Here is a 13,922-nt window from a genome sequence, read left to right on the forward strand (position 1 = left end):
ACTCTCCACTTTCACTTTCATCAAGAGGCTTTTGAGTTCCTCTTCACTTTCTGCCATAATGAATATGTAAGTACAAATATCTCCTCAGGATACTGTTTATTTCCCTTTAATATATTTCCAGATGTGGTATTATTGTACTTTATTGTGGTTCTATTTTAATAAGTTGAGGAGCATCCATATTTTTTTCCATATGGCTATACCAATTAACATACTCTTGCCTGGAAAATCTCATGGCCAGAGGAGCCTGGAGGGCTACAGTCCATGGGGTCCCTAAGAGTCAGACACAACTGAGCGACTTCACTTTCACTTTTCACTTTCATGCATTGGAGAAGGAAATGGCAACCCACTCCAGTGTTCTTGCCTGGAGAATTCCAGGGACGGGGGAGCCTGATGGGCTGCCATCTATTGGGTCGCACAGAGTCAGACATGACTGAAGTGGCTTAGCAGCAGAGCAGCAGCAACAGTGTCTAAGGGTTACCTTTACTTGATATTCTCACCAATTTGTATTCTGTCGATAATTTTATAAAAGCTATTTTTAATAGGTGTGAGTTATCACATTGTGGTTTCCATTTGCATTTTCCTGATAACAAATATTGTTTTACACATTTCATAAGTCTGTTGGCCAATGTATGTCTTCTTTGGAACAATGTCTATTTGTGTACTTTGCCGAATTTTATGTTGGATTATACAATGTCTTTATTCATTTATATTTTGCTACTGGGGGGCTTTCCTGGTGTCTCAGATGGTAAAGAATCTGCCTGGAATGCAGGAGACCCTGGTTCGATCCCTGGGTCAGGAAGATCCCCTGGAAAAGGAAATAGCAGCCCACTCCAGTATTCTTACCTGGAGAATTCCATGGACAGAGGAGCCAGGTGGGCTGCAGTTGATGGGGTTGCAAAGAGTCAGACACAACTGAGTGACTTATATTAAACTATATAAACTCCATATAAATTTTGAATATGCAACTTTATCAGTTTCATGATTTCCACATATTTTCTTCTATAATTTGTTTTTATATCTGGTTGTTTGCTGAGAAGAAACTTTTTAGTTTGATACAGCCTTAGGTCTTAATTTTGCAGTTTTGTCTGTACTTTTAATGTCATGTCCAAAATTGATTGCCAAGATCAATGCCAAGGTAGTTATTTTGTATATTTTCTTCTAGGAGTCTTATGGTTATAGTACCTATGTTTGAGTCTTTAAACCATTTATATTTTCTTGTGAGTTTTGTGAGCTAGGGCCCCAGTTTTTATTTCTCAATTCATTCATTCATTCACACATTAATTTACTTATTTATGTTTTGTACTTGTATATTGTGTTACTGATATGTTTTATTGAATTAATTGCCTTTTGCTGTTACTTATGATAGGCAACCTTGTCAAAGATTAGTTGACAATATATGTGTAGGTTTATAAATGAGTCAATAAACCCATACATATATTCTATTCCTTTGGTCTGTTTCTCTTTCTATACCAGTGTCTTATTGTTTTATTTAATATAGCTTTGTAATGTTTAGCTTTGAAATCCAAAAATGCGTCTCCAGCTCTGTTCTTAAATTTCAGGATTGCTTTGGTTATTTAGGTTCTGTACAAATATTAGACATTTGTTCCATTTCTGTGAAAAATTTCAATGGAATTTTGATGGGGATGGCATTGAATCTGTAGATCAGTTCAGATTCAGCACAAGGGAAGAAAGTTTTTTTTTTCTTTTTTGGTTATGCTAATTTTCAGCTGATTTCTTTAAAAATTTCCTTGAATGCTCAATATGTATTTCCTTATTTATTATTCTATCAAGTATAATAAGACATCATGAAACATTATCATTTTTAAATTGATACATATTATATTGCATGACGAAATTATAAAATGTCATTAATGTTTTTTCCCTTTGCAATATAATTTAATTTATATTTTATAATATAATTTAAATTTAATTATAATTTAATTATAATTTAAATTTATAATTTAAATTTATAATTTAAAATTATAAAATATCTTGTCATGAATTAATATTTTTTTACTTAAGCATAACAGTGGATAAGCAAATATTGATATCCGTAATTTGATGCCTCTGATGCCGAGGAAATCACAGGCACAGGATAAGGCTGATATCCAAACTGTCTGGGCTTCAAGACTCTGGGTTTGTGAGTGTAGTCACAGGACAAGTTTAAGAGGTAAGGCTCAATTAAACCTGACGCTCCAGGACACATGAGAAAAGTTCCCATCAATATGACTGCCTACGTTCCTTTTTCTGTTCAGTTTCTCAGTCATGTTCCACACTTTGCCACCCCATTGACTATAGCCAAGCTTCCCTTCACTGTCTCCTGGAGTTCAAACTCATGTCCATTGAGTTGATTAAGCCATCTAACCATCTCATCCTCTGTCAGCCCCCTTCTCCTCCTGCCCTCAATCTTTCCCAGCCTCAGAGTCTTTTCCAATGAGTTGGCTATATGCATCAGTTGGCCAAAGTATTGGAGCTTCAGCTTCACCATCAGTCCTACCAATGAATATTCAGGGTTGATTTCCTTTGAGATTGATGGGTTTGATCTCCTTGCTGTCCAAGGAACTCTCAAGAGTCTTCTCCGTCACCACAGTTTGAAAGCATCAATTTGAAAGCTTCCAGGTACCTTTAGGTAAGAACTATTTTATGGGGATTTCAGTAAGCTAACTTACACTTATTGCTTAATAACAGAGGCAAGAGCAGAGGTCCTAGAGAGACAACCACATTACAAATGACTTTTATTTCTTTTTATACTATAAATAAAACGCATAAAAGTAATTAGCCTCCAACTAAAATAAATAAATTTTTAAAAAAGAAGTGTCCAAAATTTACTGCTTAATCACAGAAAAAACAATCATGAAACCATTCATGTAATGTCCCCACACATCCTTGGAGAACATGGATAGCTCTCCATAACCATCTTGTGCCTCTCTCTTATTGAGCTATCTTTAGACATTTAGAAAAGTTGCAAAGTTAGTAAAGTTTCCATGTACTCTTAACCAACTTCTACCAGTATTAACATATTATATAACCATAAAAAGTTGTCAGAACAAGGAAGTTAATATTTCACCCGTGTTTTGACTCTTGCCATTGTTTTTTTTTTTTTTTCCCTCATTCAGAATCCCACACAGCATCTAGTTGTTATTGTCACTGAGTCTCCTTCAGTCTGTTTCCTTCATGAAATATTGACAACTTTGAGGAATATGAACTGCTTATTTTGTAGAATCAATTTGATTGTCATCATTTCTGGGAGTTACTGTTGTATCCCTAGATAAAAAAATGTATTTTTAAACACAACAATTTAGTTTTTCCTGTTAGATGAAAATTACAGAAATAAAATTGTATAGTTTATACTCTTAGTGTTCAGCTTGTATTTGAGGAGAATACTAATTTTTGCAGTGAGGGAAATGCACAGCATGCACATAAAGATGCATCACAATCAAAAGCACAAGAAATTTAACAATAGTAAGAAAAGATAAATACTGGAGTAGAAAGGGACTTCTGAAATCCAAGGTTGAGATCACTAAAAAAAAATAAATAAAACAACTCTTGATTCCTAGTGGCAAAAGATATTTATCCAAAATGCCAATAGATATCATATTACTCAAGTGAAAATACCAAAAAAAGGAAAAAAAAAAGGATTCAAGCAATTAAAAAATAAAATCAGAATCCTTGTTGTCTGCCTTTTCAACAAGAACATATGCTCTCCAGATTTTCTGCTATTTAAAAAGTACAAAGAATGGTCACAGACTAAGCTCAACATGAATTATCTGAGAATCAGACATGGAAAACAAAATCCGTAGAACCTGTTACTGTTACTTAACCTGAACTTGAGTACTCTCATTCATCCACAGTAAAGTCAATCTTCTGACACCAGGTTGTGGTGAAGAAAAGTACATAGTTTATGCAGAATACCAAACAATAAGAAATGGACTTTCCTGGTGGCTCAGATGGTTAAAAAAAAATAAAATTCCCCCTGCAATGAGGGAGACCTGGGTTCAATCCCTGGGTTAGGAAAATCCCCTGCAGGAGGGCATGGCAACCCACCCCAGTATTCTTGCCTGGAGAATCCCCATGGGGAGCCTGGCAGGCTACAGTCCATGGAGTCACACAGAGTCGGACACGACTGAGTGACTAAGCACACACATACACACACACACAAATAAGAATGTGTAGCTCATGCTCAAAAGACTCAAAAGGCTCAAAATTCCCAATGACCTTCAGAAAATGGGTTTCAGAGGCAAAGTGAATGAAGGGGCTGCAGGATGCATGATCAGATCTTTTACAATTCTCAGATTGGTTGGCATCAAAGTAAAGTGTTTTTTTTGTTGTTGTTGGTTTTTGTTTTTTTTTTCTGACATGTTTTTATTTTTACTTTTTTTAATATTTTTAACTTTTTTATTATTTTTTTTCTTATACTTTACAATATTGTATTGGTTTTGCCATACATCAACATGCATCCACCATGGGTGTACACATTTTCCCCATCTTGAACCCCCCTCCCACCTCCATCCCCATACCATCCCTCTGGGTCATCCCAGTGTACCAGCCCCAAGCTTCCTGTATCCTGCATTGAACCTGGCGATTCCTGGCATTGAACCTGGCAAAGGACTGGCGATTCCTTTCTTATATGATATTATACATGTTTTAATGCCATTCTCCCAAGGTAAAGTTTTAAGTATCACTAATCTTCTGGTTCGGAGAAGGCAATGGCACCCCACTCCATTACTCTTGCCTGGAAAATCCCATGGACAGAGGAGCCTGGTGGGCCACAGTCCATGGGGTCGCTAAGAGTCGGACAAGACTCAGCAACTTCACTTTCACTTTTCCCTTTCATGCATTGGAGAAGGAAATGGCAACCCACTCCAGTGTTCTTGCCTGGAGAATCCCAGGGACAGGGGAGCCTCATGGGCTGGCGTCTATGGGGTCGCACAGAATCGGCTGCGACTGAAGCGACTTAGCAGCAGCAGCAGCAATCCTCTGGTTTCGATTGGTCTGGGCTCCAAAATCACTGCAGATGGTGACTGCAGCCATGATATTAAAAGATGCTTACTCCTTGGAAGAAAAGTTATGACCAACCTAGGTAGCATATTCAAAAGCAGAGACTACTTTGCCAACAAAGGTCCATCTAGTCAAGGCTATGGTTTTTCCAGTGGTCATGTATGGATGTGAGAGTTGGACTGTGAAGAAAGCTGAGCACTGAAGAATTGATGTTTTTGAACTGTGGTGCTGGAGAAGACTCTTGAGAGTCCCTTGGACTGCAAGGAGATCCAACCAGTCCATTCTGAAGGAGATCAGCCCTGGGATTTCTTTGGAAGGAATGATGCTAAAGCTGAAACTCCAGTACTTTGGCCACCTCATGCGAAGAGTTGACTCATTGGAAAAGACTCTGATGCTGGGAGGGATTGGGGGCAGGAGGAGAAGGGGACAACAGAGGATGAGATGGCTGGATGGCATCACTGACTGGATGGATGTGAGTCTGAGTGAACTCCGGGAGTTGGTGATGGACAGGGAGGCCTGGCGTGCTGCGATTCATGGGGTCGCAAAGAGTCGGACACGACTGAGCGACTGAAGTGAACTGAACTGAACTGAATCTTCTGGTTTCAATTGGTCTGAAGTCTACATGCTTGTGGTCAGCAATTTTCATCTGTTAGGGGTTTACTTCTCCTAAAAAAAACTTTGGAATGTTCCTCAAGCCTTTATATTTTTCAGGGGACTGGGAATTTGGTGTTTCTGCTTTATGACTGGTATATAGTTTAAATTTTTACCAGTATCACAGCTCAGTGTGTATTCTTTATTTCTACATCTTCACATTTCCCATTTATTAACTCTTGGGCTAGCCTATTTAGACTCAGAGGAGGCCTGGGAGACTAAAGCAAAAGCCTTTTACTTCAAACGACAGGAACGCAGGAGCTTGGATATGTTTTCTCAGTGTCTATTTCATTTATTTATGCTCTGATATTTATGATTTCTTTCCTTCTATTAACTTTGGATATTGTTTGTTCTTTCTCTAGTTGCTTTAGGTGTAAAGTTAGATTGTTTATTTGAGATTTTTATTTACTGAGGTAAGATTGCACTGTTATAAAATTCCCTCTTAGAACTGCTTTTGATGAAACCCATAGAGTTTGCATCATCATGTTTTCGTTGTCAGTTATTTCTAGGTATTTTTTTTTAATTTCTTCTTTGATTTCTTCTAGTGTATTTTTTAATTTCAATTGTTGTACTGTTCAGTTCTGATTATTTGTTATTTAAATCTTATAATTCCTTGTTAAATTTTTTAATTAGAGGGAAATTGCTTTACAATATTCTGATGGTTTTTTGCAATATATCAACATGGATCTGCATTAGGTATACATATATCCCCTCCTTCTTGACCCACCTGTCACCTCTCTCCCCATCTCACCCCTCTAGGTGGTCACAGACCACTGGTTTTGGGTTTCCTGCATCATACATCTAACTCCCACTGGCTATCTGTTTTACATATAGTAATGTATATGTGTCAATGCTATTCTTGCTTCTTAAATTGTGCCTCCATTTTTTTTTTTTCCTGAGATTTTGGGTCATCTCTACTATTATTATTCTGAATTCCTATTCCAGTAGATTGCCTATCTCCTCTTCATTTAGTTGTTTTGTGGGGGTTTATCTCATTCCTTCATTTGCAACATATTTCTCTGTCATCTCATTGTGTCTAACTTTCTGTGTTTGTGGCTTTCTTTCCACAGGCTGCAGGATTGCAGTTCCTCTCACTTCTGAATATCTGCCCCCTGATGAGTGAAGTTGGTCCAATGGCTCCTGCAGGCTGTCTGGGAGTAGAAACTGGTGCCTTCCCTTTCATGGGTGAAGCTAGGTCTTGTCCCTTTGATGGGTAGGGCCATGTTAAATGGTGTTTTGAGATAGCCATGAGCTCAATATGACCTTAGGCAGTCTTTCTATTGAGGCTGGGATTGTGCTCCTGTCTTGCTGGTTGTTTGTTCCTGAGGCATTTCAGGTCTGGAATTTATAAGCTTTTGATCTTGAGGCTGAGATGAAGACCTCTGAGAGAGCTCATACCAATCAATATTCTCTGAATTGTCCTCCACTAGCGTCTTTACTTTCACAGTGAGCTACAGTGAATCCCCACCTCCTCAGGAGAACTTCCCAGACCCTAGTTATATCTAACCCCAGCTCCTGTGGAAGTACTTTGTGCAGTGTCTCAATGCACATGAGGTCTTGTGTGCACTCTCCAAGAGTGGAGTCTGTTTCTTCCAGCCCTGTGGAGCTCTCTCAGTCAGGCTCCACTGCCCTTTAAAGCCAAATGCTCTGGGGCTTCTTCCTCTGGATTCCTGATCCTTAGACTTTCTTGGAGTCTACTTTAATGTGGGAGCATCTCTGTATAGTCTCTGTGTGCTTAATACTATTTGGTGCAAGGGCTACTTTTAGTAGCCCTCTTTACTCAGTGCATGTTGGCTTTTATCACCTTGATAGAAGATGTGACTAATGTTTTGGTGACCTGAGCCTGCATTGGACGTTAAATGGGGCCTCCCCATTTCTCCATAGTTGTTACTGCAGTGTCAGAGGTAGAGTCTGCTCCTTAGTTGTAGGAGAAGAGGCTCCTAAATCTGTTTCTTTGCTGCAATTCTGACCTGTGATGTGAGGTAGGTGGGATTGGAGCATTCGCAGTGAGAGAGAAGCCACTGATTTTTCCTCCCCTGGAGCTGATCACCTGTGAGTGTGTTACAGGTGTCACTTTTCAACCACTGTGCTGGCTTACTTATTACAGTGTTGTTGGGACTGCTCTTGCTGCTGCTGCTGCTGCTAAGTCGCTTCAGTTGTGTCTGACTCTGTGCGACTCCATAGACACCAGCCCACCAGGCTCCCCGGTCCCTGGGATTCTCCAAGCAAGAAAACTGGAGTGGATTGCCATTTCCTTCTCCAATGCATGAAAGTGAAAAGTGAAAGTGAAGTCACTCAGTGGTGTCCGACTCTTAGCGACCCCACGGACTGCAGCCTACCAGGCTCCTCCATCCATGGGATTTTCCAGGCAAGAGCACTGGAGTGGGATGCCATCACCTTCTCCATGGGACTGCTCTTAGCCCCACCTTATCTGTGGATATTCTGGCAGTTGGCCTTAGTATCTCTAAGACACTGTTTTCACCAGGCTACCACTGCAGATCCACCAAATCAGGTCCTAGGACTGAAGTAATTGTGCACTTGGAACCACTGTGGGAGCTATGGAGGCAGCTCAGATTCTGATCTAGTTCTGTCTCAGTGCATTCATGCTCACAAAGCCCACAGATGCTAAAACTAGACCCATCTCAGCTTTGGGAGCACTCATACATTCAGAAGTTCCACAGGTGCTGAGTCTACAAAGCCAACACAGGGGGTAAATCTGTAGCTGCTGCAGCCATAAGCAGAGATTTTAGCTCTTATTCCTTAGTTGCACAGTCCCTAGTGCTCAGGTGTGATTTCAACCCCACTTCTGCATGTGTTCCTTCAACACATGTCTGCTCCTGAAGCTGCCTGAAGCACAGGCACCTGCCCAGGTAGACAGGTAGACAGAGGTGGAGGCATTGGTGGGTGAAGTGCACAAGCCCATCTCGTCCTGTGGGACTGGAAGAAGCAGTTGTGAGCTGGGTGAGAAAGCCTACTCAGGTTGGCACCCCTCCTAACACCAGCAGAGGCTGGGGCAAGAGTTTGGGATGGGGACCACAATGGCAGCCCTGCGCCTTGCACACCACTCAACAATGGCACCCTTCTTCGATAGCTGCTCGAGCTTCTTCCATGAAATTTCTGGTTTGGGAGCTCCTTATTCCCGTCTCTTTGCAGCTAACAGTTTTCCCCTCCCTGGGCCCACTTTCTGAATCCCATGTTCCAGCATCCAGCCCCCTTCACAGCAGCAGAAACAGATTCAGGCTGGGTGTGCAGGGTTGAGGCGTAGACCATCCATGTAGGTTTTAGGGTTGCTATGTTTTCTTCCAGGTCACTAAAGCTACCTCTCTGTCCCAGTTGATCTCTCCACAGATGAGGGTGCTTCCCTAAGTTAGGGAACCCCTACTCTCTTTCAACTCCCCCCAGGGGTGTAGTTGCTTCCTCTTTTTTTTTCCCTCAATTTGTCCTACCAAGATGTGTGGGGATTTGCTTGTCATTTCAGGTATCTGAGATCCTCTGCTAGCATTCAGTAGGTGCTCTGTGAGAACTGTTTAATTTGTTGATGAATTATTGATGTACTTACGGGGAGAGGCAAACTCCATGTCCTCCTGTTTCTTCATCTTGACTCCATCTCCTGAAAAATCTTTTTTTTTAACTAAGTTTTCTTTTACTCTTGAAAAATAGTTAAGCTTTGTTTACATACAAGACTGATAGTTTTATTCTAGGCATTTTCCTTTGAGACTCCTCTTACCTCAGTTTACTCAGGTGTATATTAATTTCCATATACTTACAGATTTTTCTCTAAATTTTAAAAACATATTGTTTTTATTTTCAGTTTTATTTCATTATTTGAGAGAGTACAGTCTGTATGATTTCAGTGTTTTAACATTTTCAGTTTGCTTTCATGACCCAGAAAACTGTATACCTCGGTTAATTTTTTTTTTATTTTTAAACTTTACATAATTGTATTAGTTTTGCCAAATATCAAAATGAATCTGCCACAGGTATACATGTGTTCCCCATCCTGAACCCTCCTCCCTCCTCCCTCCCCATACCATCCCTCTGGGTCATCCCAGTGCACTAGCTCCAAGCATCCAGTATCGTGTTAATATTTTTGAATGCTTAAAAATTATTTGTATTCTATTTTTGGAGGTGAAATATGTCAGTCTGCATTGTGTCAGGGTTGTCTTTTTATTTTTTTTGTTTTCCATTCAGAGTTTGCTTCCAATCATTTGAGCCTTTTAGGAAGAAAAAGTCAGGTCATTTGAAGATGCTCACTTGAAACATATTGCTTACTAAGTTTATGTCTGAAAAAAATCAAAATAATCAAACTTCATCTCTTGAGAAATTTTAACCCTGAATCTGCTCCTTGTGATTTTTAATATAAACTCTGGGTGTGGACAGTGATGAAATGCACTTCAAGGCATCAATTTTCACAGCTAACAAGACTAACAGAGAGTGAATAATTATTGAAGAAGAAAATATTTTGAAATGGAAAGAAGAGGAATAAATAAAAAACTTATTTTTATAAAGGAAATTGATTGTATATTATGGTAATGAATAGAAAGGAAACAAGAAAGAATGAAAGGAGAAACAAGAAAAAATAAACACAGAAACCACTACCACTTTATTGAATCAGTTAACAGAGCAACAAAAGCGTTTTCTATAATTTTTACTTATATGAAATATTCTTAGGCTTTTGAAAGAAACAACCTTTTTCATACAATGTTTAAAAAGAAAACTCCTATTTGATTAACAGCATCACAAATAAGCATAACCTTCCCTCTCATCTTTATCAACATTTTCAGCTGAGTTTCTCTTTCATCTTTTATGTGTGTGTTAGGCATTCCACTATTCACTAGTACTCCATCTGTTTCAACTAACTTGCTAATGACATTAGGGAATCACTGTGAACATTGCAAAGACTAATAAATCAGAAAATAGATGTCTTAAAATTTCATGTAACTGTGTGTTATCTTTGGTATTCCTAATAGCACAAGTTCCTATAAAATGATCAATACACTTTAATGGAAATTACCAACTCAACTCAATTGTGCTAAAATGCTGAGACCACCATTTAACACTTAATGTCCATTTACAAAAATTCACCTGGATTTTGGCTGAGTTATGTTTGTACAACTTTATAAGAAAGATTCTCTGTTTTATCAGAGAATACATGAGAAAATTACCTTTTAAAATATGCCATTTTATATTTAAATAGCTTTATCTTATATGGTGGCTCAGACAGTGAAGAATCCACCTGCAATGTGGGAGACCTGGGTTCAATCCCTGGATTGGGAAGATCTCCTGGAGGAGGGTATGGAAACACCCCAATATTCTTGCCTGGAGAATCCCATGGACAGAGGAGCCTGGCAGGCTACAGTTCATGGGGTTGCAAAGAGTCAGACACAACAGAGACTAAGCACAGCACAGCACATCTTACATGGGTAGAAGAATAGAAATGACTAAATATTTAAGAAATTTGTATTAATAATTATAAAAAGAATAAAATAAGTATGAATTAAATTTATAGATCTCTTTCATAGGAAAGAATACCTAAACACCTCTATTCAGACACCTCAGAGGCACCTCACTATGGTTTCATCTTATAAATACTGTAAATAAAAAGAAAATATAGCAAAATATGTACATGTAAGATTTCTTCTTTATATACAAAATGTCATTCTTATAGTCAAATTAAAGAAGGAAGACTGGATGTGTAGAAAGAACTTAAGGAAACTCCAGAAAAAATTTTCCTCCCTTTAGGCTTGTCTAAAAGAATTCATGATAAACATTTCTTTTCATTTTTTCAATTTTAAAGTATATATGAAAGATAATTTATAATTTATTGTTTTTATAACTTTAAAATGTTTAGCTCATGCTGCATGTGTTGCTTAAGAAAGATAAATTCATCAAAACTTCATTCTGCAAATGGTGTATCTCCTTAGACAAATATATTTGAACACTAAATAGATGGATAAAATATTAACTTTGTACAGATATTTTTACAAAAATTACATGCAAATTGTAGGAATAAATAGTAACTCATAAAGTATTGTCTTTGAAGTAAATCCACCCAATTTTAGTAATAATTTAGACTTTCATGTAGAGCGGATGTCATGATTTTCTGCACTGTGAACATTCTGGTTCAAAAGATCAGTTTCTTTTTTTTCTTATGCTGATGCCCTTCCTCAGCTGTCTTTGCAAGACACTCTTCACTTCTTTGTTCCGCAGGGTATAGATGAGAGGGTTCAGCAATGGTGTGATCACAGTGAAGAAGAAACTGACAAATTTGCCATGTTTTGAAGCAAAGTGGTTCTTAGGGTCTGTGTAAACCATGGCCACTGTCCCATAAAACATGAAGACCACAGTGAGGTGGGAGGAGCAGGTAGCAATGGCTTTCTGCCTTCCCTCCTCAGATTGGATTTTACCTAAAGTTTGAGCTATGTATCCGTAAGAAGTCAGGATCAACCCCATTGGCAAAATTGTAAAGAAAACAGCAGAGATTGTCATCTGCCACTCAGTAGTGGAAGTGTCTCCACAAGTTAGTCTTATGAGAGAAGGAACCTGACAGACAAAGTCATCCAGACAATGGTGGACACAAAACGGCAGCTGGAATGTGATAGGTGTTTGGGTAACAGACTCAATCAGTCCAGACAGCCAAGACATAAGCACCAGTTTCCAACAGAACTGAGGATGCATGATGATAGTGTAGCGCAGGGGCTGGCAAATAGCAACATAGCGGTCAAAAGCCATCACCACCAGCATGACACCTTGTGTGGCACCAACACAGAGCACCATGCCCAGTTGAATGATGCATCCTATGTAAGTGATGCTCTTATCTGGCCCCCACAAATTGAACAACATTTGGGGCACAACAGTCGTGGTGAAACAGAGATCCAAGAAAGAGAGATTGCTAAGAAAGAAGTACATGGGGGTGTAGAGTTGAGGGTTCATGTATGAGAGCAAGATGATAGTCATATTGGAGAGAATGATCATGGTGTATAAGAAGATCACTATCCAGAAGAGAACCATTTCTAGCTGGGGAAATTCAGAGTAGCCAAGGAGTACAAATCCCACTGGGAAGCTCTTGTTGGTGTTTCCTGTTGCTTTTGGCATAGAGTTTTGGACGTAATTTTAAGGAAAAAAATGTGAATAGATTTGAGAAAAGGTTAAATAGACAGGAAAAGAATTTGTTTTCCATATGGTCTTGGGAAATGGGACATATTGGTGATTTTCTTATCTTAGACCAATAGCATACAATCTCTCTTCTAAAAAGCTGTGAGTTTAACATAGAAAGGAGTATTCATTAAAAACTAACCTTGAGATTCATTCCCATAATCTGTAATTATAACATCCCCATCAGACATCCTCAGATAATCACCTTAGATCACATGCATTTTCCTCCCAGATTGCTCATGCTATGTATGTAGTAGCTAAATAAAATGTTGAACAGCAAGCTTTTGCTTTGAAATATGTAGTTATCTAATTTATCAGGGTACAATTTGAAGTTTGGTGATATGAGTAGGAACACATGAAATGGAGGTCCTAAACAGTGATACCCTGAACATAAATAATTTTTAGTATCTGAAGAACAAAAATTTGGGATAGGAACCATACCAGTTTTTAAATGAGGCAAACCTAAGTTGAATGTTTTACCATTTTTAACTGAAGCAATTTAAACTTACTTAATAGATAACTTTAAAATATGCATCAATATTCTTATCTAATGAATAGCTACAATAACTCTTACCCCAGGTGTATCACATGAATTATACCAGTTATTGTATAATAATTCTGAATTATATGAATAATTGTATAATGTTCTCAATAATCACTTGGGGATAATACAAATCTTTAATATAGAACAATAACTTAATAATAGAAAAATCAAACTAATAAAATAATAAAATATGTATTTTTAAAGCTTTACATCATGGACAGAAAAGCAAAGAAAGGTGATTCATGGGCTAATGCTAATTAGTAGAAAGGTATGGTATTAGTTTTGGGTATCATTCTCTTGGGGTATTAATTTTGTCTTCTAGGAACTTTATAATAGTTCAGAGAATTTCAAGAATGTAAGAGGCATCAGAGACAAAAATACTGTTAGGTATATAAAATTGATATTTAGACTGTAAATATTACATTTTGCTAGTGGTCAAACAATACAAAAATCTGAGGAGCATTACAGAGGTCTGCTACTATTCAGTAGTAAGTTTATGTGTATTTATTTAGAACCTGTCATGTGCCAGGCACTGTGCTATGGCGTGGCGATATCAGACTCTTTGTGACTCTAT

The 13,922-nt window shown here is 38.2% G+C and overlaps 1 protein-coding gene across 1 annotated transcript; it reads right to left on the minus strand.

The window, feature by feature from the left end:
- Positions 1 to 11,781: 11,781 nt before the first annotated feature.
- LOC147369234 (olfactory receptor 2H1-like) lies at positions 11,782 to 12,744 on the minus strand. The gene has a single exon (XM_086413810.1). It carries the CDS (start codon positions 12,742 to 12,744, stop codon positions 11,782 to 11,784), a length of 963 nt encoding a protein of 320 aa, XP_086269936.1.
- Positions 12,745 to 13,922: the final 1,178 nt, after the last annotated feature.

The sequence above is a fragment of the Bos grunniens genome, chromosome 7 (assembly GCF_055505025.1).
Source record: "Bos grunniens cultivar Pamir isolate PY7600 chromosome 7, Bosgru_T2T1.0, whole genome shotgun sequence".
Taxonomy (NCBI): domain Eukaryota; kingdom Metazoa; phylum Chordata; class Mammalia; order Artiodactyla; family Bovidae; genus Bos; species Bos grunniens.

Bases quoted from the DNA above. Each gene is read 5' to 3' on its own strand.
- LOC147369234 (XM_086413810.1), bottom strand. From the start codon at position 12,744: ATGCCAAAAGCAACAGGAAACACCAACAAGAGCTTCCCAGTGGGATTT.